This window comes from Astyanax mexicanus, chromosome 15 (assembly GCF_023375975.1).
Source record: "Astyanax mexicanus isolate ESR-SI-001 chromosome 15, AstMex3_surface, whole genome shotgun sequence".
Taxonomy (NCBI): Eukaryota; Metazoa; Chordata; class Actinopteri; order Characiformes; family Acestrorhamphidae; genus Astyanax; species Astyanax mexicanus.
The window spans coordinates 38179963-38203651 of record NC_064422.1 but is presented as its reverse complement, the minus strand read 5'-3'; the positions used below and the strand labels follow the sequence as shown (position 1 = coordinate 38203651).

The following is a 23689-nucleotide window of genomic DNA, read 5'->3' as shown; positions in this document are numbered from 1 at the left end:
GGCGGGGTCTGTTGCTAGGATACGGTAAACTCCTGAGTGCCGGTATGAGAGAACAGTGAGAGAGGAGAATCCTCTGTTTATTAAACTACGGTTTATAGAGAGAGAAACCGAGGTAAGACTGCTCCGCTTCTTTCAGAGAGGGAAACATTTTAATACGGTTTAACATTTTACTGTTTCTGGAGAAAAGCGCGCTGAACCCAGACTGCAGCTGTTGAACTACCGCCGAGCTATCGATAATGCTAGCAGCTGTTAGCGTTAGCTCTATTGACTTAACTAGTAATAGCACTGACATAACTGACTGACTGACTGACTACCTGACTAACTAACTGACTGACTGACTGACTGACTGACTGACTAACTGACTGACTGACTGACTGACTGACTACCTGACTACCTGACTAACTAACTGACTGACTGACTGACTGACTAACTGACTGACTACCTGACTAACTAAATAACTGACTGACTAACTAACTAACTAACTTACTAACTATACAACTAACTAATTGACTGACTGACTACCTGACTAACTAACTAACGTTAACTAACTAACTAACTAACTAACTAATTGACTGACTGACTGACTAACTAACTTACTAACTAACTAACTAACTCACTCGTGTAATGACCATTTTTACAGTAATGTTACCATTACTTTATTTCCCTAAATTACCAACATTGGATTAAATTACCATCCTTGCGTGTCTGCTTTTTGCACTGACAAAAACTAGATTATATAATATATATCACATCAAAATAATCAGTTTCTCAGATTTTGCTATTCATAGGTATATATTTGAGTAAAATGGTTTTATTCTATAAACTATTGGCAACATTTTCCCCAAATTCTAAATAGAAAAATATTGTCATTTAGAGCATTTATTTGCAGAAATTGAGAAATGGTCAAAATAATGATTTTTGTAAATGTAAATTATAGATCTATTGTTTTACTTGACATGTTAATAAAAAGAAGGTTTAAACAGTCTATGTAAGGACCAGTTAAATAAAGATTAATAAATGTGAAACCAAAAAATGCAAACAAGAGAAAACTAATTTCTCAGGAGGTGAATTTTATTTAATTGTTTTAATGCAGTTGGTTGAAAGTATGGCAAATAAATGTTACATTTGTTTCTAAAATTATACTGTGGTGTTTAGTTCCTCTGTAAGTTATAAATTCATATATCAGCATCAGCAATATATATCGGATATCGACATCGGCCCAGAATTCCCACATCACATGTCAGCACAGAAATATCACATTTAATGATTATTTTATGGCTCTCCATTAACTTAACTGTTCTGAACATTGTCTTGCAGGACTCATTATGGAGATTGTGTACGTGTATGTCAAAAAGCGCAGTGAGTTCGGCCGGCAGTGTAACTTCTCGGACAGGCCGGCTGAGCTACACGTGGACATTCTGCCTGACCCATCTCTTGCTGCCAATTTCATAGACAGAGACCCTTGTGATGTACCCATACAGTGCACGCAGGAAATGTCTGAGCATGAGGTTAGTCTTCTTTCTACCATTCAGTTCACTTCTGATCCATTGCCTCTGACAGGAAGTGTTCCTTATGGATTAAAGATGCTTATTAAACCTGGGACAATGGCACCACCTGTATTATCAGCTGGTTATTTAACTTGCAGCTGTTTTTGTCTTTTTTCTTTGTTTTAGGTGAACACAGAGCGTTTTGAGTATGAGACACGCGGGATAAACCACATGGAAGGGGGGTGGCCAAAAGATGTCAACCCCCAGGAAATGGAACAGACCATTCGTTACAGGAAGAAAGTGGAGAAGGATGAGAACTATGTGAACACAATCCTGCAGCTGGGGAGTGTAAGTGTTACAGTAAAGCACTACAAATTAGCACAGCCAGTATGTCCATTGTTTATAGGTGTGTCAGAGTTGATTCTAACAGAATTGGAAGTTAAACTGAACTCTTTAGGTGTATAAAAAATAGATTAAATATGCTGTTACCCAAAAAATTAGCTGTGACTCCTGTATCAGGAATATTGACATGTTATAAGTAGTACTGGTTGATTTGAATTCAGTTATTATAATTTTATTGTTATACCTGCATTACAGGCCATAATGATAAAATAAAATAAATAATCAAACAAATTGTTTAACAACAACAATTTTTATCTGTGGAAAATCTTACAGTGACATGCCAAATGTCATGGGACATGGAACTAGTATGATGTGTTGTGTACCATATCTCATGGAAGCTAAAGAACACTGCACTGATCATTGACTAGTAGAACTTCTGAAATGAAATGTCCCATCCATCTAGCATGCATTATCAGGCCTTGCTCTAACTCTAACTTTTTTACAATGCCTTGCTATGAGCATGCTGGCCAGTGTTAAGCCTTGATCACAAGATAATACATCGTAATGTATACAGGTGTGACGGCCTCCCAAACCTTTCTCTGAAGTAACATGTCATGATCAATTTTAGGATGTAAGAACAATAACACACAGTAAATGGTTTCTCTAACTCAGACATGTTTCCCCTTGCTGTAGCACATGGAGCATTGCATCAGGCAGAACAATGCCATTGATATCTATCAGGAATACTTTGAAGAGGAGGAAGGTGTGGAGGAGACAGAGGAGCAGCCGTCAGCCAAAACCATCAATGTGTTCAGGTGACCTTGATGACACATTACACAGCTGAATAATGGTAAAGGATAGTGGTGCAGATACAGAACTTTAGGGTGGACCAGTGATAAGTTACATAGTTACTCATTTTAAGATCTGTGAAGTTCGACAGAAAGGTATCCTCTATTTTCTCTTGGATCTTGTCTCTATTCAGAGATCCTAATGAGGTGAAACGCACTGCTACCAGCCTGTCTTGGCACCCTGATGGCAGCCAGAAACTTGCTGTGGCCTACTCCTCTCTGGAGTTCCAGAAAGTCAGCAAAGACATGAGCTATGATTCCTATATCTGGGACATTGGTATGTTACAAAATTCATGCTGCAATTAATGTTTAGAGAAAAAGCAATTACCCCACCACTGAAGTTTTGTTTATATTTTCCATTTTCTTTTTCTACAGAAGTGTCCAATAAACCTGAAATGACCCTGAAACCTGTGTCTCCACTCGTCTGCCTGGAGTATAACCCCAAAGACTCACATATTCTAGTTGGAGGAAGCTACAACGGACAAATCGGTGGGGATATATGACCACATCTTTATTATCAGACCTTATCAAAAGTCTTGTCAAGTCCTAGATCTCATTTCTACCTCACTGGCTTACTTAAAGTGTTTACTTTAAAAACTTTAGTTTTCTTCTCCTAATTATCTCCTAAATATGCTTTTTATGCAGATTGTTCTCAGCTGCATTTGGCTGTCCTAAGCACTCTCACTTTTCAGAGAATAAATGTTAATGGAAAATTTTCTTTTTAATCATCAATTCAGTTTAAAAGGGCATTACTCATGCAATCTTGTAACAGGTCTTACAGGGCAGTGCTTGCCAGCACAGAAATGCTAGAGGGCAAAGCTAATTAAAGCATGACTATAATTTGTCATATCTAAATATGCCTAAATGGTTCCTACTTTTGCTGTAAAGTATAATTATGATATAATTATGTATCCTGAACTCAACTCAAAAAAGATTTCCCATGATTTTCTTTTTTAATAAGTACTCTCAAAAGTTGTGTCTCACCTGAGTGTTTCTCATGCATCTCAACAAACTCTCAAAAGCCCATGCATTATTATATTATATTTTTATGTTATATATTATTAGCTGTGTTGTCGATACATCACTGAGTGTTTGGCACCTTTGTAGCGTACTGGGACACACGGAAAGGAAGTCAGCCGGTTGAGATGTCCACCATTGAGCACAGTCATAGAGACCCAGTTTATAAGGTCATCTGGCTGCAGTCGAAGACAGGCACAGACTTCTTCTCAGCTTCCACTGATGGTCAGGTCAGTTTAAAAAGAATACTTTTAGGTCATGATTTAGAGTGTTCTCGTCATATTTGATTACAATATACTTATTATTAGTATTTGTCAAGGTTGTTTTTATTGAAAAGTAGCACATTGCAAAAACAAATACAGTTAAAATTTAATACAGTATAGGCTATATATATAATATTTCTCATTTTGCGATTATTAAAGTCATATTAACAGAATAACATCTTCATATCTCATATCTTTCTTGTATCGTCATATGTATGTGCATGTTACTTTAATTGTTTTATCCCATTGGTAGATAATATTTTGCTTCATTCAGGATTTTTTTTTTTTTTAAGAAATAATGCTTAAAACAATTAAAAATATCTAAAAATAAGACACAATTTCAGTAGATTAAATTACTTAAGAAATTACAAGAAAAAAAAACTTTTAGAAAAAATTTCAACAGCATTATAAAAAAGAGAAATGCCAGATCATTAAACTAGATTTAAAATAATTTATCTTGCTAATATTTCATTTTCTGCAGTGAAATGAAACATGAAATAAAACAACTGACTTTAATCAGTAAAACCTTAGAAAGTGAAATTATCTCATTTTAAGGCAATATATCGTGTTTTTTTGTATTACTAAGCATAAGAAGTGTATGATTATTTATCATTTTGTAAGAACAATAACCTTTAATAAGTCTTATTTAGAAGTTACAGTGTATATTTGTCATATTTTATGTTATTTTCATTTAGGTGTTGTGGTGGGATATTCGTAAAATGAGTGAACCCACAGAAAGACTGGTTCTGGATCCCAGCAAGAAGGGTAAACTGGACCAGGCCTTGGGGGCCATCTCACTAGAGTTTGAAACTACCATGGTAAGATGTTCTATATCTGTTACAGGAACAGAATGAGGGTTTGTTATTCAGATAAAGCAACTCTGAATTAATCTCTGGATTATTTTATTTTCTTTATCAGCCCACAAAGTTTATGGTTGGGACTGAGCAGGGAATGGTGGTCTCGTGTAACCGCAAAGCCAAAACTCCAGCTGAGAAGATCGTGTGCACATACAGTGGCCATCATGGGCCCATCTATTCCCTTCAGAGGAACCCTTTCTTTCCCAAGAATTTCCTGACTGTTGGTGATTGGACAGCCCGCATCTGGTCTGAAGACATTAGAGAATCATCCATCATGTGGACCAAGTAAGAGTTCTTCAAAAAGAAGAATAAAACTAATGAATGTGGGGCTGTGTTTAGGTTCAACAGCCCACCACAGGTATACCATAAGTCCTTATTTATACCTTACAGTTGGGATTATTCCCAATCTTGAACTATACTTGTCTATGTCAAGACTACTATACACTGTACCAGTTAAAAGTTTGGACACTTTTTAAAGACTTTTTAAAAACAATTAAGGGACACATATGCAATTGCATAGTAAACAGTAAAGAAGTTTTTATCCTCCACATTAATCCCCTGACCTAAACCTGATGAACTGTAATTTGAGGTTATTGGGGATGATCTGGAGATTCACAGCGTGAAGGAACTTTTTGCAGCAACTTTTGTTCAGCACCTCCAGGAACTCCCTTCCCTGAAGACGCTGAGAAAACTATTCCCTCATGAAGACACTGAGATTAAAATACCAAGAGTTTGAAGATCTCTCCTCAAAAGTGGTTCTAAAGTGTAAAACAGGTTCTGTTTTTTTTACATTTTATGTTGAATGAATAATTCTTCATGTGTTCCTGTATAGCTTTAATATAGTCTTCAATATTAAATTTATATTGTAGAAAATCATTAAAAGCTAGAAAGCACATTGAATGAGAAGAGGTGTGTCCAAACTTTTGACTGGTACTGTATTCCTCAGATCATCAAATCTGGACCTTGCATCCAGTTCAGTTTCTGGTCCTGGATTTTGTAATCACTGGGAACAGCTAATGTGAATGTTTTTTGTTGCTGGATCTGTGTGTTTGTAGATACCAAACGGCTTATCTGTCTGATGGATGCTGGAGTCCTGTTAGACCTTCTGTCTTCTTCACTGTCAAAATGGACGGCACCTTAGACGTTTGGGACTTCCTGTTCAAGCAGAATGACCCGACACTCAGTATTAAAGTGTGTTACATGACATTGTTTTATGGCTGTCTGTTTTTATCTACTATCATAGATTTTGTTTTTTTTGTTTGTTTTATTTTTAATATTTTCTACATTGTGGATTATTAATAAAGAACATCATAACTATGAATGAATGTACAAATGGAGTAAACAAAAAACAAACCAGAATATGTTTTATACATCAGATTGTCACCTTTTGCTTTGATAACTGCTTTTCTCAGGTGGCTTGAATGGTTCTCCAACAGTCTTGAATGAGTTCACAGAGTTTTAATGTCTTTAATATTAATCTAAAATAATTATGAGAAAGTTTGTCCACATTTTTATTAGTACTGTATGCCATGAACTATCAAATTCATATTGTAATATTTGACTGTGTTATATTAGGTCTGTGATGAAGCTCTATACAGCATGCGGGTGCAGGATAATGGGCGTTTTCTGGGATGCGGCTCAGAGCTGGGCACCACCACGCTGCTGGAGATATCCTCAGGCCTTTGCACACTGCAGAGAAACGAAAAAGCTCTGGCTACTGCGGTAAGACTCAAACACAAAATGTGTGCAGCTAACAGCCCAGATATGCTTACTTTCTTAAAGTTAACAACCTTTAGAATGGGTGGAGAATGTATGACAGTATGAGGGAGGGGATTTCTAGAAGTTTGCAGGGTTCCTGCAGGTCCGTAGGTCTGTGCGTTTAATGCCGGTGGGAAAGCACATGCTAAATTGAACAGAGAGCTAGCTAACATTAGTGGTGAGCTAGCTAACATAACATTAGCGCAAGTTAGCTACGTTACCAGGGAGAGAAGGGAGAGTAAGTTTTGATTTCCAATAAAACAAATTGTTTTCTACTGTAGAATATAATTTTCAAATGTAAGATTTACCAGTCTAAAGCATTTCTTTGAAAATACAACACTACCAAAGAAATTATGACTACATTTTTGGGTCTTAAATTATATTTATTCCGGTCAAAAAAAAGTCTTAAAAAGCATTAAATTGAACTTTAGAATGGTGCAAGAAGCCTGATTTAGGGGGGTGGGGTATCTCTACATGTTACACATGCATCACTACAAAGATTAATCTGAATTTTTTTTTAATCGATTGACACCACTAGTTCCAGAATGTGCCAGTGTGGGATGTGTAGATAAGTGTGCATGTGCTTCCCATTAAATATTGTGACAATGGCCTTTTAGAGATAAGCCTAGGTTGAAAGGAGGAGATGGGGTTTTGTTGGGGTCCCAAAGATTATTCATAAAAGAGGGAAGGTAGGGATGGAAATTTATTGCATGTCTGCGTAAGTTTCGTAATTGTTCCTCCTCCCAAACTAAAAATTCTGTAACTCCATCTCTAACTCCAAGGTTATAATTTTATTATTATCAAGAATCAAAAATCAGAGGCAACATGTAATTGTGTTTGTGTGTGTGTTTAAATGTGATACCAGATGTTTGAGCGAGAGACGAAGCGGGAGAAGATTTTGGAGGCTCGTCACAGAGAGATGCGTCTGAAGGAGCGCAGTCGCTCGGAGCAGAGCAAGGAGGACGAGACTAAAGAGACAGAGGGAGAAGAGAGTGCTGAGGAGCTGGTGGCCCGTGCTGAGAGAGAGTTCTACGAGATGGTGGAGGCTGAGATGAAGAAAAGGGAGAAGGATGAGAAAATAGAGATAGACCAGGTCAGGAATGGAGTATGTTAAAAGCACAGTATCTACAGTATAACAGGAAAAAAGGCTATAACTTTTTATTTGTTAAAAAAGTAATTGTACAATATAGGGTGATATGATGAAATGATTGTGTGATCCTTAGAAAAACTCAGTATTTCCATAAGAGCCTAGGCACAGTTCTGAATATTGATACAAAATCTAAAATTAAATCTGTTAAATTAATTGAACAGCTAATGAATGATTTTTTTTTCTCACTGTGATAAAGGTGGGGGGGGGGCACACACACATATACATATATATATATACATATATATATATATATATGTATATATATATATATTTTTTTTTTATTAAGGAAGCAAGAGAAGAGGACAAAAAATAAATAAAACAGAAAGGTAGAGAAATAAGACAAATCCAATGAATGAAAAAAAGAAAAGCATTAACAATATCCAGTATAAAAGCACAGAAATAATAGATGAAACATATGTAAAAAAAAATATAAATAAATGGATCCAGCACTAAATTTAGTAAAAGCATTTACATTGTTAAAATGATTGGAACTGATCTGTAAAAGCAAAAAAAGACATCTTTAAAGGGGGGCTAGTTTTATCTCCAACACAGATTCACACACTCTCCTTTTTTTAAAAACTGATTCTGAGTATCAGCCAATATTTATACTAATGGGGGTTGTATTGATGTAATCTTTTGTCCCCACCGCTCCACCTCTTCTATAGTACCCTGTCAACTATAATCGTCCTGGTTTGTTTAGCTTTAACAGATTGCTCCCCTTTTAGCCAACTGCTCCATTAAGATAAGCCTCCATCCCCCTATGTATAGCCAACATAAAGGAGAAGAAAATCAATGCTGTGTACTTGGTTACTGCAGTTCTTTTACGTGGAATGATAATTGTATGGGCAGCTTTGTGTTGTGCATTTACTGCAGTTAGTTTGAAACTCTGATATGTTCTGATCAGCAAATATTTGCACCACAATGCAGTAACTACAGACCAGGGCTATAACTACAATAATGCTATTACGTGCCATTTAAGTGACCCAGCATTGAACTTAGGCCTGGTCAAGCCAATCTGTTACTGTGCAGTGTTTTTCAGTGTTTTCTAAGCTGATCTGTTTGTTTTTTTTTGTCTGTAGGAGAAAGGTGTGTGTGAGGAGAAGGAAATATAAGAAGAAGAAGAAGCAGCAGCACAGTCCAAGCTTGTGTGAATGAAGAGAAGAAACAAAGAAACATTTGATCCATCTGTTTATCTCCCACTGGAAAAAACAAACAAATTCAATACCCTTAACTGCAGAGCTCACACAGTGATTTATTCAACAGCCACAGCAGGTGTAGATAAAATGAATCAATGAATTTTGAATTAATTTTGCACTTTATCTGGTTTCTTTTTAGGTGCATGTTGTTTGCCACAGTTCTAGAGGTTTGGGTTTTACTCTGGGTTTAATTCTTAAAGATAACTGATTTCAACCCTGTAGCACTCATGTGTGCAGTATATGTATTCTTAATTATCCATCCTTGTATATCTCAGTACTTTTTAAACAATTTGACACTGTTGTTCCTAGATAAATAACAATAAAATCAATTAATTAAAATCTGTTATTGTACATTACAAAAGTGTGTCATTCTAGTGCACAGATTTTATTAATGTAAATTTTCTGCACACTCATTGTCCAGTTTATCAGCACCAATGACCAAATAAGTGCATATTATGTTTCTATAATTACAGACTGTAGTCCTGTATTTGTTTCTCAGCATACTTTATTATTCTGCTTTCATCCTGTTCTTCAGGCTGTTAGGGAGTTAGGAAACACTGCTCTAGCCAAGGTCTCCAATGCTTTGTGGCCATTAACCAGCAGGTGGAGCTGAAAGCATGGAATGGTCCAATAGTACCTGAAGATAAATATTTTTTCTTCCCTACATTCCACTAAACCCCTCCTCCAGAGAATAAGCTGTATGAACACCTGTTGGAAAATAAATATCTTTCTATCTAGTATATTAATATACCCTGTCACATTCAACCTCGTTGCATTCAACCCCGTTGCATTAAACCCTGTCACACTTAACCCAATCACATTCATTCTCATCAACTTTAAACCTGTCACATTCAACCCTGTCACATTCAAACCTGTCACCTTCAACCCTATCACACTTAACCCTATCACACTTAACCCAATCAATTTTATTTCTCCTCCCCTTTAACCTTGTCACATTTAACCCTGTCACATTCAACTGTCACACTCAATCCTTTCACCTTCAACCCTGTCACATTCAACCATGTCACACTTAACCCAGTCACATTTAAGTCTGTCACATTTAACCCCGTCACACTCAACTCCGTCACATTCAACCCTGTCAGATTAAACCCTGTCACATTCCATCCTTTCACCTTCAACCCTGTCACCTTTAACCCTGTCACATTCAACCATGTCACACTTAACCCAGTCACATTTATTTCTCATCACCTTTAACCTTGTCACATTTAACCCAGTCACATTTAAGTCTGTCACATTTAACCCCGTCACATTCAACTCCGTCACATTCAACCCTGTCAGATTAAAACCCTGTCACATTCAATCCTGTCACATTCAACTGTCACACTTAACCCAATCACTTTCATTCCAAACACCTTCAATCCTGTTACATTCAACTCTGTCACATTCAACTCTGTCACATTCAATCCTGTTACATTCAACCCCATCACATTCAACTCTGTAATTTTTATCTCAATCTTATTCATTCCCATTACCTTTAACCCCATCACTTTCAAACCTGTCATACTTAACTCAATCACATTTATTTCCATTACCTTTAACCCATCACATTCAACCCCATCGCATTCAACCTCGTCTCCTTCAACCTTGTTACATTTCAGATTTATTTTCTTTTGCAGACTCACAGAAAACATAAAACTAAGTCAGCCACATGTATATTATTAATATAATAGGTAGAAATGTATTTCTTTTCCAACAAGAATTCATACAGCTTACTTTCAAAATAAGAGACCACTTAAAATGATGAGTTTCTTGGATTTTACCAAATTGAAACCTCTGGAATGTAATCAAGAGGAAGATGGATGATCGCAAGCCATCAAACCAAGCTGAACTGCTTAAATTTTGCACCAGGAGTGACATAAAGTTATCCAAAAGCAGTGTGTAAGACTGGTGGAGGAGAAAAATGTGATTAAACCAGGGTCATTTCACAATCACAAGTGTTGATTTCTGTACTCTGCATGTTTTTTGTTATTTCATCCGTTTCTCTTTTTCTGCTAATTTAAATGCTCTAAATGAATTTTGGAATTTGGGAGAAATGTTGTCCTTAGTTTATTGAATAAAACAACAATGTTTATTTTACTCCAACATTAAAAAAAACCTATAAATAGCAAAATCAGAGAAACTGATTCAGAAACTGGAAAAGTGGTCTCTTATTTTTTTTTATAGAGCTGTATATATTTCTTCCTGATTAATGAATGTGAGTCAATACGTCTTTGTCTATTCATACCTGGCCAGTCTTACAGCAGGTGTCAGGACCCCATACTGACCAATCCTGGCTCGTGTGGGCGGGGCTTGTCTGTATACGGGTGGTAAAAGAAGAATAGGCGGTAGGTGAGCGTGGTAGAGAGAGAGACGCAGCTGAGTGTGGTAAATTCCGCTTGTGGCTGCAGGAGAATGGCGGAGAGCAGCGCCAGCAGGCTTATTACTGATCTCTAAGGGGACACGACACAACACAGAGCTGCTGAGAGCGAATGGAGGCGCTGAGAGGAGCAGCCGAGCTCCCAGACTGACGCTGCTTTAGTCTGTATTAGACTATTCTCTGCGTTTTACCCTCAGATACAAACACACGCAGCTAGTGCGCTGAAGCGGAGGAGCGCTCGAGCTGCAGCAGACAGCGGCCGGCTGGGTATATCCGCCGTGTGTTCAGCGCGTCCTGTGAGCCATGCTGCCTGGCGTTGCCCAGAAAACTGTGCGTGGCGTTTGCATGATATAGATGTTAGAAGTTCGTAACTAGCTGCGAGTTCCTGACTGTCTGTCTGTCATGAAGGATACAGGAGAATCCAAGGACCACCAGCTAACAGTGAGTAACGTTACTGCTGCTTATCATGATGATGATGAGGTGTGATGCAGGATACTGTGTTGCTTAAGAAAAATGAAGCATAAATACTGACGCCGATTCCTTAAAATAGCAAGTGTATCAATATTTACAAAATAATATAATAATAACACTATTTCCAACAGTTACAACTATGATATTAACACATGGCAGTGTAATAACAATAATAAATTGTGACTGTTATGTCGTCATTAAGCTAAATGTGTTAGCTACCTCATTTGAGAAGTTAACTTGCTACCTATATTACACACAGTAAAACAGCTAACAGTATAATTAAGATACATAGATAGACAGATAGGTATAGATAGATAAATAGATAGATAGATAGATAGATAGATAGATAGATACAAAGATACATAGACAGATAGATACATACATACATACATACATAGATACATAAATAGATAGATACATAAATAGATAGATAGGCATACAGATAGATAGATAGATACATAGATAGATAGATAGATAGACAGATAAATACATAGATATATATAAATAGATATATAGATATATAGATAGATACATAGATAGATAGATAGATATATTACACACATTAAAACAGCTACTGTAACTACAGTAAAAGTGAAGATACATAGATAGATAGATAAATAGATAGATAGATAGATAGATAGATAGATACATAGATAGATACATAGATAGACAGATAGTTTAAACACTTTCAAAATAATTTAGTAGTAACCCTATTTACTAGTTATAACTATGTTATAAACACATGGCAGTGTAATAACAAATATGAATTGTAACTTATGTTATCATTAATTTTAATGTGTACAGTAAGGTTAGCTACCTCATTTGAGAAGTTAACTAGCTACCTATATTACACACAGTAAAACAGCTAACAGCTACTGTATTTACAGTATAACATAATCTAGATAGATAGATATGTAGATAGATAGATAGGTAGATTAGACACTTGCAAGAGCATACACTCATTAAAGCATATCTATGTAAAGCTATAACTATGTTATAACACATGACAGCATTATAAAATGTATGAATTATGACTATTATGTTATCATTAATCTTACTGAGTTAGCTTAATTGAGTTAGCCTAAAGAAAGTGGCTATATTACACACAGTAAAGCATATATACTGTAGCTACAATATAAGTAAAGATAGATAGATAGATAGATAGATAGATAGATAGATAGATAGATAGATAGATAGATAAAAAGATAGATTAGACATTTGCAAGAGAATATAGTAGTAACTCTATACGTTACAACTATGTTATAAACACATGATGTTTATAAACACAGTGTTATAGCAAATGTAAATGATGACTATAATGTAGTCATTAACCTAAATGTGTGCAGTAAGATTAGCTAGCAACCTTAGTAAACACAGTAAAACACAGATAACTACACAATGCCTATATATAGATATACAAAAGGTAAAACCAAAGTAAATAAAATATAAGTTACAGAGCAAAAGTGCAAGATGTCAATGATCGTGTACGTTAAATAAAGTGATTTGGTGTTCTTATATGTATGTGTCTATAGGTATATGACCATATGCATGTAGCCACAGGTGCATACCCATCCATAGATGTGGATGAATAAATATAATTATCTATCACAACCTAATAACACTACCATTAACCACATAAATAACAAAGCTTTGGATGAAAAATTAGAAAATGCATTCATTGATCAGTTAAAAGAAAGTTTTAACTATTCAGCCTTTTAATTAATGGCAAAATGTAACTAATATATGATGCATCCCTACCATTTTCCTCTTCCTCTCTTGCTACAGTTTAACTAAAGCAGCTGTCAGTCAATGTAGTAGCTCTGAACCTGCAGTGCTGAGGTTGATTTTAATTAAGGCTAATTAATTGAGCACCTCATCTGGGCACTGAAATAACCTAATAGAATAATAGAATGTATAAATATATAAATATATAAAAGCAGGACAGTCTAAAGCAGACAAACCTTCAAAAGTGTGCCATCAAAAGTGAATTTTAACTTAATCATCATGATCAGTTTATTAATCAGCTTATTATGACTAAGTTATTTTGATGCTCAGATCGTAAACATGTTTTCACTTGCTTCAGCATTTCTCTTGAGTTGTTCTATCCAGGGATAGCTTATTTACCTGAGTTAAAAAAGACTATTATTGGAGCTGTTTACTCCATAATGATACTCAAGCCAGTACTGATGAAGGCTGTCTGTGCCTGCCTGTTTCCCAGGTGGCCTTGCGGATCCGGCCCCTGAGCGATGCAGAGCTGGAGGAAGCTGCCACGATCGTGGCCCACAGAGTGGATGACCAGGTAAGAGTGATTTTTAAGACAGACCAAAACATGATTCTACATTTGTTTATTCAGCCGGTGTACTACTGGTAATCTTAAATAATGCCATGTTGTTGCTTGGCTGGCTGGATGTTATTGAACCACTAGGCTACATGATATAAAAAAGGAGAGCTTAGACAAGGTTGAGAGTTTTTGCTAAGTTGTTTTTTTGTATGCAGAGTGCCAACATGAGGACCAAAGAGATTCCACTTCCAAGTAAAGCATCATCACCAAGCTGAGGAATCAGAATAGTTGCAGTGGATCAGAGACATGATCACACATGTCTGGCCACAGAAAAAAAATCCAGAAAAAACAAATACTTTAGATTAATTTACAGAAATATATTTTGTCTATTTCTCTAAAAAACTCACATTTGCCCCAATAATCTTCCTGTTATGTTCAACTGTAAAGCAATAATTTAATATTAGTTACATATATTATATTAGTTACTATATTTTAGTGTAAACTAACTAATGTTTGATTCAATTCCCTTTAAAAAAAATAAAATAAACACAGTTTGACTAAATATAAAAACAAATGAATATGTTTTTATATTTAGTCAAACTGTGTTTATTTTATTTTTAAAGAGAAAACACATCATATGGTTTTACTTAAACTAAAAGTCAAATGTTTAGAACACTCATTTTTGAGTCAAATGAATAACCTGAAATGGTACAAAATCCGTTGAAAAGACTGAAAAAATTTAATATTCTAAAAAAAAAAAAAAACAGAAAAGGGTGGTGTTTTTTAGGATTTCGGTTAATCACTAACAGCTGGTCTGTTGCAATATACATGAACTGAGCTTTGGAAATTGATCCAAAAAATATAATTTTTAAAGCATTTGTCTGTAGTAAAGCAGCTTAAGAAAAAATCATATTACTGCAGACTTTCATCATAATAAATAGAAAAAGACACAGATAAAAACACAAATAACTCTATAACTATTAAAAGTAGAAGTCTTTTATTTAGAAAAATTACAGATGAAGTCAGAGATCAGTGAGGTATTTTTCTTACACCTTCAAAAGACTCTTGGAAACTGGAATAAACTGGTACAGGAAGAGATTTGGCTGACCCACATGGCAAAAGCACATTTAGCTTAGATTAACATTAGACTAAGTCTCGGTTTCTAAAACCTTTGAACTGTACTAGAGATTCCCATCAATGTAAGCAATGTAAAAACTGTTTATTTTTACTTTTGTAGCTTGTATTTTCCATTTACATGTTCATTAAACTTAAAAAGCCCATTACAAATTCATGCAATTTTTTAAATCTAGAAATAAATGGTGTCAGTTTGACCCATAATATAAAAGAAGGGGCTCAATCATTTATCAGCCATGAACACCAGCATTACAGGTCCCACACAGCACTGTTTAACACCAGTTCTGTAATGACCCATAAGGTGTTAGGTGTGTTATACCTGTTCATTAGCAGCCCACTCTTAATGTGTTCAGAAGCCTCATTCAGTATGCCATCTCTGAGCTCTTAAACACCAGGCAAGAAGAATATGATTCAGCTCTTCCTCTGCAGCTCTGAGATCTCTGGCTGTTAATGATGACACTGCTTCTGATGTCAGTGTGTGTCTTCAGTAATGGCTGATTAAACTGTGCACCGATTGTTTGTTGTGTTGCATTGTGTTTGTTGTATTTGTGCGATATTGGAGAAAGTGTTGATTCAAAATCACTTGGTAGAATGATAAAACAGCACAAGAACACAGTTCAGTAAAGAATCTCCAGTGTCTCCAGTTTCGTGTTGCCTTGTGAGTCATGGTGTTAACTGGTGGTCAGGTGGGCAGTGTTAGGTACTAGTTTAAGGTCTGGGCTCTTATTAAGTCACTTTACTAGAAGCTTTGCTCCAACTTTGTGACTTGTTCTGTAACTGTTCTGCTAAGACTCCAAACATTTCTTCAAATTAGACGTTGTGTTTTTGAAGCTAGGAAGCATTTTAATATTGTCATCTCAGAAAAGTGTCTGTATTTCCAGCTAGAAAATGTGCATTTCTCTCCTCAGTGTTTGTGTCGCTCTGGTGTTATATGTGTGTTGCATAGGCCAGATGTCACTTCTTGCATCACTGAGATGCAAGAAGAAAGTAAAAATATATTGTAGTGAATGTGCAGTAATGTTCTGTGTTTACTGACTGTTAAAATGCACAGTTGTGTTTAGGGTATAAAACAAGCTTGTGGTTGAGAGAGAGCGCTGGGGGCAGGCGAGAGAATGTGGGGTCTCTGTGTGTGTGTGAGGTGTAGAGAGAAGGATGCTCGCTGTGTGTGTGTGTGAGGTGTAGAGAGAAGGAGGCTCGCTGTGTGTGTGTGTGAGGTGTAGAGAGAAGGAGGCTCGCTGTGTGTGTGTGTGTGTGTGTGTGTGTGTGTGTCTGTGTGTGTAAGTGAGTATGTGTGTTCAGCCCGAGTGCTAGTGTTAGCCCATTAGCTTGGTAGCTCTCTAGCCTGTTGTTATTTTAATGTATTTTGCGGCCAAATGTATTTTCATATTAAAGCTTGATGTTTTTTTGTGTAGGGCTGCAACGATTAGTCGATATAATCGACAGTGTTGATTATAAACATTTATCAACTCCAAATGTTCATTGTTGACTAATAGTTAATGTGCAGCACTACACATAGTAGGAGTGGGCGATATGGCTCTAAAATAATATCATAATATTTCAGGGTATTTTTGCGATAACGATATACTTGGCGATATAGGAAAACTAAAATAATTCATTAATTTCAGGAATATAGTATAATAGTATAACAGAATAATCATAATGTGGCAAAATAAATAATATAGCATAAAATAATATAATGCAGCAAATAATATTGCAGAATATTTAGTGCATGCATATAAACTGCAAACTAAAACAATTATACAATAAATACACCTAAAGCTTCACAGTTAATAATAGACTACATTTAAGACAGAACAGCCCTATTATCACAATATGGATTTTTAACATCATGATATTTCTGTGTCACGATATATTGTATACGATATTATATTGCCCACCCCTTACACATAGTACTGGGGACACTCACACAGTTTACACTCAACTTGGCCTGTATCTCCAAAAGTGCCCAAACACATCAGATTACATATTTACTCACTAAATAGCAGAACTTTCCACATTTAAAGGTCAGTGTTCTCGACATTTAAAGGGCATTTAAATCCCTTGTTCTGCCGTTTCTATTGATTTGAAGCGAAGACAGAGAAAGCTAGAAGCAGCAGCCATACCCACAGCAAGCAGAGATGGAGGGAATGGCAGGTTTAATCGTTGACTAATCGGAAAAATAATCGCCAGATTAGTTGACTACCCAAATAATCATAATTTGCAGCCCTAATTTTGTGTAAAATTGTCAGTTTGGCCTGTATTTGGCCCTGTTGTCTGGTGTTTGCCCTACTATCTACCAAATTCTGGCAATATTTATTTTATCAACAGTCTAGATTTAGTGAAGCTGTAATCCCACTGCAGCCTCAGCCTTCTGTTCTTGGCTGAGATAATTGATATTAAATGTAATCTTTTTTCTTGTTATTAGAGTTATAAGAGTTACTGTAGCCTTTTTGTCAGCTTTAACCATTTAACCAGCCTTTTTGCACAATCTCTTTTGACCTTTATCCTCCATTCTCTAACCTCTCTAAACTCTAAATTCTCTAATTTCTGTTAACTTCTAAATTCTGAGACCTCTGTGGCAACAATAATGCATGGTTATTTAATTTTATACACTTTATTGCAGTCACATGATTGACTGATTAGATAACTGAATGGGAATAATGAATACAGTATACTGCATATATTCATGTTAATTAAAACCATAAAACCAAATCTGTATATACTCAAAAGCTACAGAACTTAAAAAAATGCAAAAGTTAGTATTACCAAGCATTCCCAGTATGTATTTATTATTCAACCTGTCTCAGGAACAATGGTCTAAAGAAAAAGCTTTTCACAGTCAGTAGTCTTGCACATTCAATTGAAATTAGACATAGTTTGTAATTCGAATATAGATCACCCTAAATACTTGTTTGTAATTAGTTGTGTAATTAGATTTCTTAGTGTTTTCGAGCCAGTGCGTTGGCTGTTGACGGGACAGTTTGTTTACATCAGAAGGCTTAGGCTCCACAGTGCAAACAGGTTGTGCAGGGGCGACGGGATTGTGGTGCTAGTGATTAACAGCACACACATACAACGGCTTATATGCTTTGTATTGTGTTCGTGCAGCCACGCACATGAATGGAAAGGATAGAAAGGACTCAGGCAGTGGTCCGTGGTTTAACACATGGAGTTTATGTGATTAGCTCTGTCATAGAGTTAACACGCATGTACACACAGCTACGTAGCACCTCGCTAATTAGTTGGTCTCAATATAACAGGTGATTATTCTCTGAATATAATAGGGCTTAGAAAGCATGCAAGAGAAGTCTTAATAATTAGGGGTAATAAGAAATATTGATATATCAGAGTATCACAATATTTTGTTTTGCAATACTATATAACTTCCAAATATCAGAATCGATTCTTAAATTTGGTGCAAATTTTGTCATATTTTGTACAGGACTCAGACACGCACAGATATACATAAAACAACAGTTTATTAAAGGTTTGGATGATACAGGGGTAATCATAAACAAAAACAGTAGAGCACCGGAAAACAGTAGCCACGTAGACAAAATCATACCATAAACGGGAGACAGTCCAGAGTTAATACACAGAAAAGCCAGCAGAAGAGAAAATCCAAAAGGCAGAAACGATAAACAGTCCAGGTCAAACACAGTAAATCCAAAATCAGAGGTACAGGCAAAAATCGGCGTTGAAAAAACAAAAGGCAAGGTCATACACGAGAAATACAGAGACAGAGATAGCAACGCTTTGTAATGAAGATCAAACCAGCAATACTCAGCACAGGTGTGTGCGTAGGAAGCTCTTAAATAGTGCAGGTAATCAGTATTCGGGCCTTCCTGGAGGAAGCAGGTGACCACGTGATCGGGTGTGATCAGCGGGCGGTGCGTTCTGGGTAGTGTAGTTGTTTAACTGAGAACCTCCGTTAGAGCTGCGTGTGGGAGAAACAGGAGCGTTTTTAGCACCAGACGTGAGAAATTTAGTGGTTCCTTTTGTGTTGTGTTTAAACATTGCCCACTAAATAGCAGTGTTGTTTGACCCCACTGTTCTTATTGGATAAAAAGTAAACTTTTCTTTTGGAATTTTTATACTATGAGAGTTTTCCTAAATTTTGATTTAACAATGTATATATCGCAATATATTACCTTTCTTACACTATCGCAATGCAAAACATATCTCTAATATAATCACTAATATACAGACAAAAAATAATCACTAATATACAGACAAAAAATAATTACTAATACACAGACAGTCTTAGAAAGTTTAATCTATAGACATATAGAAACATATATACACCAAAATGTTAATTTTTGGGTGAAAACAAAACCAAATAAAATGACCGGAAAAACATATTCGAAACATATTCAATATTCAAACTCATTTTTTCATTTTTCATTACATTTGCCACTATTTTCTCAATTGCATAAGTAAATGACATAAGAAAGTAGTTTGGTCTCACTTTTTAAAGATAAATCATTTAAAAATACAATTGAAAAAGATTTATTGAACGCTGAGCATTTTTAACATTCCAACAGACACACCAACACAGCCAAAGCACAGTATTGCTCAGTATAAAACATTCAGTCTTTGCTGTTAAGGCAAAGACTCTAAATATAGCACACTACAGTCTTCTTCTTTAAAAATTTGGAACTGGTGTTCCTAACACAGGTGCACACACTGGCACAGATGCCATATGACAACACCTGCCAGTGCTCAAGGACTGAGCACTGTACACACCATGACGTGTTTTTCATTATTAGACTAAAATAAAACCAAAATGAAACCACTCAGCTCTGTACAATATTATGTCTTGCTCCTAAGAAACTCTCTTATGAGTAATGGATGCGGAGAAGCTGATAAACAAATGGAACTTGCATTGCCCATAATAATAATGATATCACATTTTGATATCACTGTGATTCTGTGATTCTCAGTATATCACAAGCAATTATCTAAAATACTTAACAGCACTTGTGTGACTAAAGAGGATAAAATGCTACAAAATAAGTTTATGGAGTTATGGATTGCTGTCCGTTTCACATGAACAATATTCTATTCAGCAGGTTTACCCTATTTGTTCATTTGTTTACCAATGTTTCAATAAAAATATTGATATTTCTACCACATATCGATAATGTGTGATCTAATCGTGATATTGATATTTTGTCTCGCCCCTAGTCTCCATGAAATGCTGTTAGCTTTCTTCACCTCACTTTTTCAATATAAACAAATCATTTTAATGAAGCTTTTACTTCATTGCAAAATCATTCAGTGTGCGGCCGGCTTTATTCGAACGAACACCCAACGTGTCATTTTCAGTCGAATAATTGGAGCTGCTGAATATACAGTTCATCCTTATAGACATAACAGTCAATATAAGTTCACTACAGGACACACTACACCCCAACTCTCTCTCCCCCTAACACACACACTAAAACTATTAACCCTCAACCTTATCTGATCTCTTTAATTAAAATAAATTGGCCAGATTCGCTGACAGACCAAAACAACACCCCCCAGACCTGCAACCTGCACCATATGGCCCTTCCATCCTCAGGTAGGCTGAGACAGATTAGTTTTGTTTAGAGGCGGCGGCACACTCTGCTCTTTTCCTCTAGAGGCAGACGGCTAAGGGCGTAAGCCCCCTGAGTCTGAGCTCAGCTCTGGGACTTTGTAGAGCTTAGACTGCAGCCACCTGCTCAGCTATACCACCTACTATACCACTGCTGATGCTCCCACAGGCCTAAACACATGTTTAACTGTATGGGGAATGGTATCAGGTCGATACAAGCAGAAGATTTTGAACTGATCTAATTCTGTAAAACTCTAGGTGGTATTCGTAATATACTACTTAAAGTGACTGTGTTGGATGGGTGGCTGGCTGGATTGTATTGGAGGCTGAATGGTATTAGAGGATGGATGGGTGGCTGGATGAATGGGTGGATGTATGTATGGATGAATTTCAACATGTACTATTATATTCTGAAGCAAGGCATGATCAACTCACTGTAGAAACTGGGCCATGACAGTTTTTCAAAGTAATAACAACTCCAAACACATCTCCAGGAGGCTGAAGGTAAGGGTGATGGACTGGCCAAGTATGCCTCCAGACCTAAAACCAATTAAGCACCTGTGGGGCATCCACCAACTTTGTGATGTTATCATGGAGGAGTGGAAGAAGATTCCAGTAGCAACCTTTGAAGCTCTAGTGAACTACATGTGCAAGAGGGATAAGGCAATGTCAGAATATAATTATTATATTCACACAAATTATTGACACTTTGGGCACTATGAGAAGTTATTTTCAGAGGACAGTCAGTCTATACTGCTATACAAGCTTCACAATGACCAATCTAAGGCATATTCACGTATAATTTCTATAATGTCGTTTCATGAAAATATATCATAAAACATTTGCAGAAATGTAAAAGGGGTATTTTGGTAGAGACTGTATATAACATAGCTATATACAGTAGGTCTCCTGTGGTTGTTCCATATGAGTCCTCGGTGGGATGATGTCATGTCTAAGCTTATCATATCATGCTGCTTACCATTTGGCTTTCATCATATAGTCTTTATTATTGCATTAGACTAGCAACTTAAGGCATTCTGCCTCTTATTATAGGCATATATTTATAGTTATGATAATGGCTTGCAGATCAGAAAAATATATATATATTTATTTGTTCATATAAGAAAATTCAATGTTTTTCTTTTAGCCCTTTGATGCCTTAATGCCAATCTCTGTTGGTGCTTTGTATTGGTAGCTCTGAATGTTGAAGGAAAAGCAAAAGCAGAGGTGGTGTAAACAGGCCAGGTGCTGAGTTCCCTCATTGATATGCATCATCAATGTATAATGTCACACAGGCAAGGTTTGTTTCTTGAGAGAGAGTGTGTGTGCGTGTGCCTGAGCGTGGGGTCAAGGCCTGCTGGCCCTGGTGAGTAAGCTGAGATGATGCTGTCGTCTTCCCTAAAGAAGCTATATTTAGAGACGGATAGATATGGTCACTTGAGGCTGTACAGAGTTCTGTAGAAACACAAAGAGACGTACAGATTAAAATGCACATATAGATCTTACCTCTGATGATACAGTAAACGTGACTCAACCCCGCCCCCCCCCACCACCACCACCACCACCTCCTCCCACATAGACATTGACCAATTACATACTGTGTCCATGCTTCTTAATTTTTGTTTTGTTGCAATCATATATTTATCTTGAAATGGACTAAAGAGACATTAGCAGTAATGTGTTAATGCATGCTTGAAAAACTTGAATGCGTTAATTAATCATTGCCTGCAGCTTTCTCACAAAATTCACTCTTTTTTACAGTAGCCACAGTGTCACTACTGTTGAGTTCAGAATGTAGATGACCTTTTATGTATGATGAAATATGGATTAAATCTCATAACTAACTATCAGTACCCTTCATCTTCTAATTCTTCCGCTTTTCTCTCTCCTCTCTCCCTTTTACAGCTTCACACACTGACACACAAACACAGAGCTGCAGAGTAGCACTACTCTTGTTAAGTCAGCACATTTCCTCTCCTAACTAGATTAATTCTCTGTTTATGTTTTTAAAAGTTGTTGAAACTGAACATGGAGGGGTTGTTTTGCTGGTTGTTTGACCAGCACAAGTTTTGCTTCCTCCTCTTTGATGCTAAAGCTCTCCTTTAAACTTTTACTCAGCGCATTAAAAGGTTCTAATTTAAAAAGCACCAAAATGATCCTTTTTACTATATTAAAAAAATTATCTAGTCTGTTTTCCAGGAGCACCACACCACAAAATATACGGAAACTGCAGCATTTCAACTTTATTAGTCACAATTTTATCCATGATATACATGTATCCGTGAAGGTGATGCAGATGTACTGTGGAAGAGCTCTTACCATCACAGTGAAAGAATAGTACCTTTACTGTACAGTATGTTGTTGTTTCTGTAGACTCTTTAGCTGGAGTACTGTACCCCCCTGCCTGTTTCTCATTTACACACACACACACACACACTCAGACGGACACACAGAGGGGGGAATGGTTTATAGGGAGGCCTTGTCGTCATGGTGATCTACAGACAAGGTCAGAGCCATTGTTTGTTTTCTTTTTTTCCAGCTCTTGTGAGGTGGCATCAATGCTGATGGACAGAGAGACAGACAGACAGAGGGAGAGAGAGAGAGACAGATAAAGAAAGAAAGAAAGAGATAGAGGGAGAGAGAGACAGGGAGAGAGAAAAGAGAGAAAAGAGCGAGAGACAGAGACAGTGGGAGAGAGGGACAGAGGGACTGACACAGAAAAAGACAGACAGAAAGACAGAAAGAGAGACAGAAAAAAAAGAGAGGCTCTTGTAAGTTTAGGCCTGTTATGGTAACTATTTTTTTACTGGATGATATATTGGTCCAAAAATGTTTCATGTCATTTTCATTTTAAGACCAATCTATGCCACTGACTTATTATACTCTTTTATAAACTATAAATTATTTTTGCCTCAATGTTGAATTGC

At 36.4% G+C, this 23689-nt stretch overlaps 2 protein-coding genes across 5 annotated transcripts in view; both read left to right on the top strand.

The window, feature by feature from the left end:
- Positions 1-9257, top strand: dnai2b (dynein, axonemal, intermediate chain 2b). The gene is made up of 13 exons (XM_007250131.4): positions 1-112; positions 1318-1508; positions 1674-1835; positions 2523-2644; positions 2812-2954; positions 3053-3166; positions 3785-3924; positions 4653-4775; positions 4876-5099; positions 5870-6005; positions 6390-6536; positions 7438-7665; positions 8802-9257. Exons 2-13 carry the CDS (start codon positions 1326-1328, stop codon positions 8832-8834), a joined length of 1755 nt encoding a protein of 584 aa, XP_007250193.3. The 5' UTR covers positions 1-112; positions 1318-1325; the 3' UTR covers positions 8835-9257.
- Positions 9258-11274: 2017 nt separating this feature from the next.
- Positions 11275-23689, top strand: part of kif19 (kinesin family member 19) — a 68520-nt gene continuing 56105 nt past the window's right edge. For all 4 annotated transcript variants that reach the window (XM_049464833.1, XM_049464832.1, XM_049464831.1 and 1 more), the window contains exons 1-2: positions 11275-11736; positions 13985-14065. In XM_049464833.1, the coding sequence (XP_049320790.1) occupies positions 11698-11736; positions 13985-14065 (120 nt within the window). In that variant the 5' untranslated portion in view covers positions 11275-11697. The remainder of the gene's footprint in view (positions 11737-13984; positions 14066-23689) is intronic.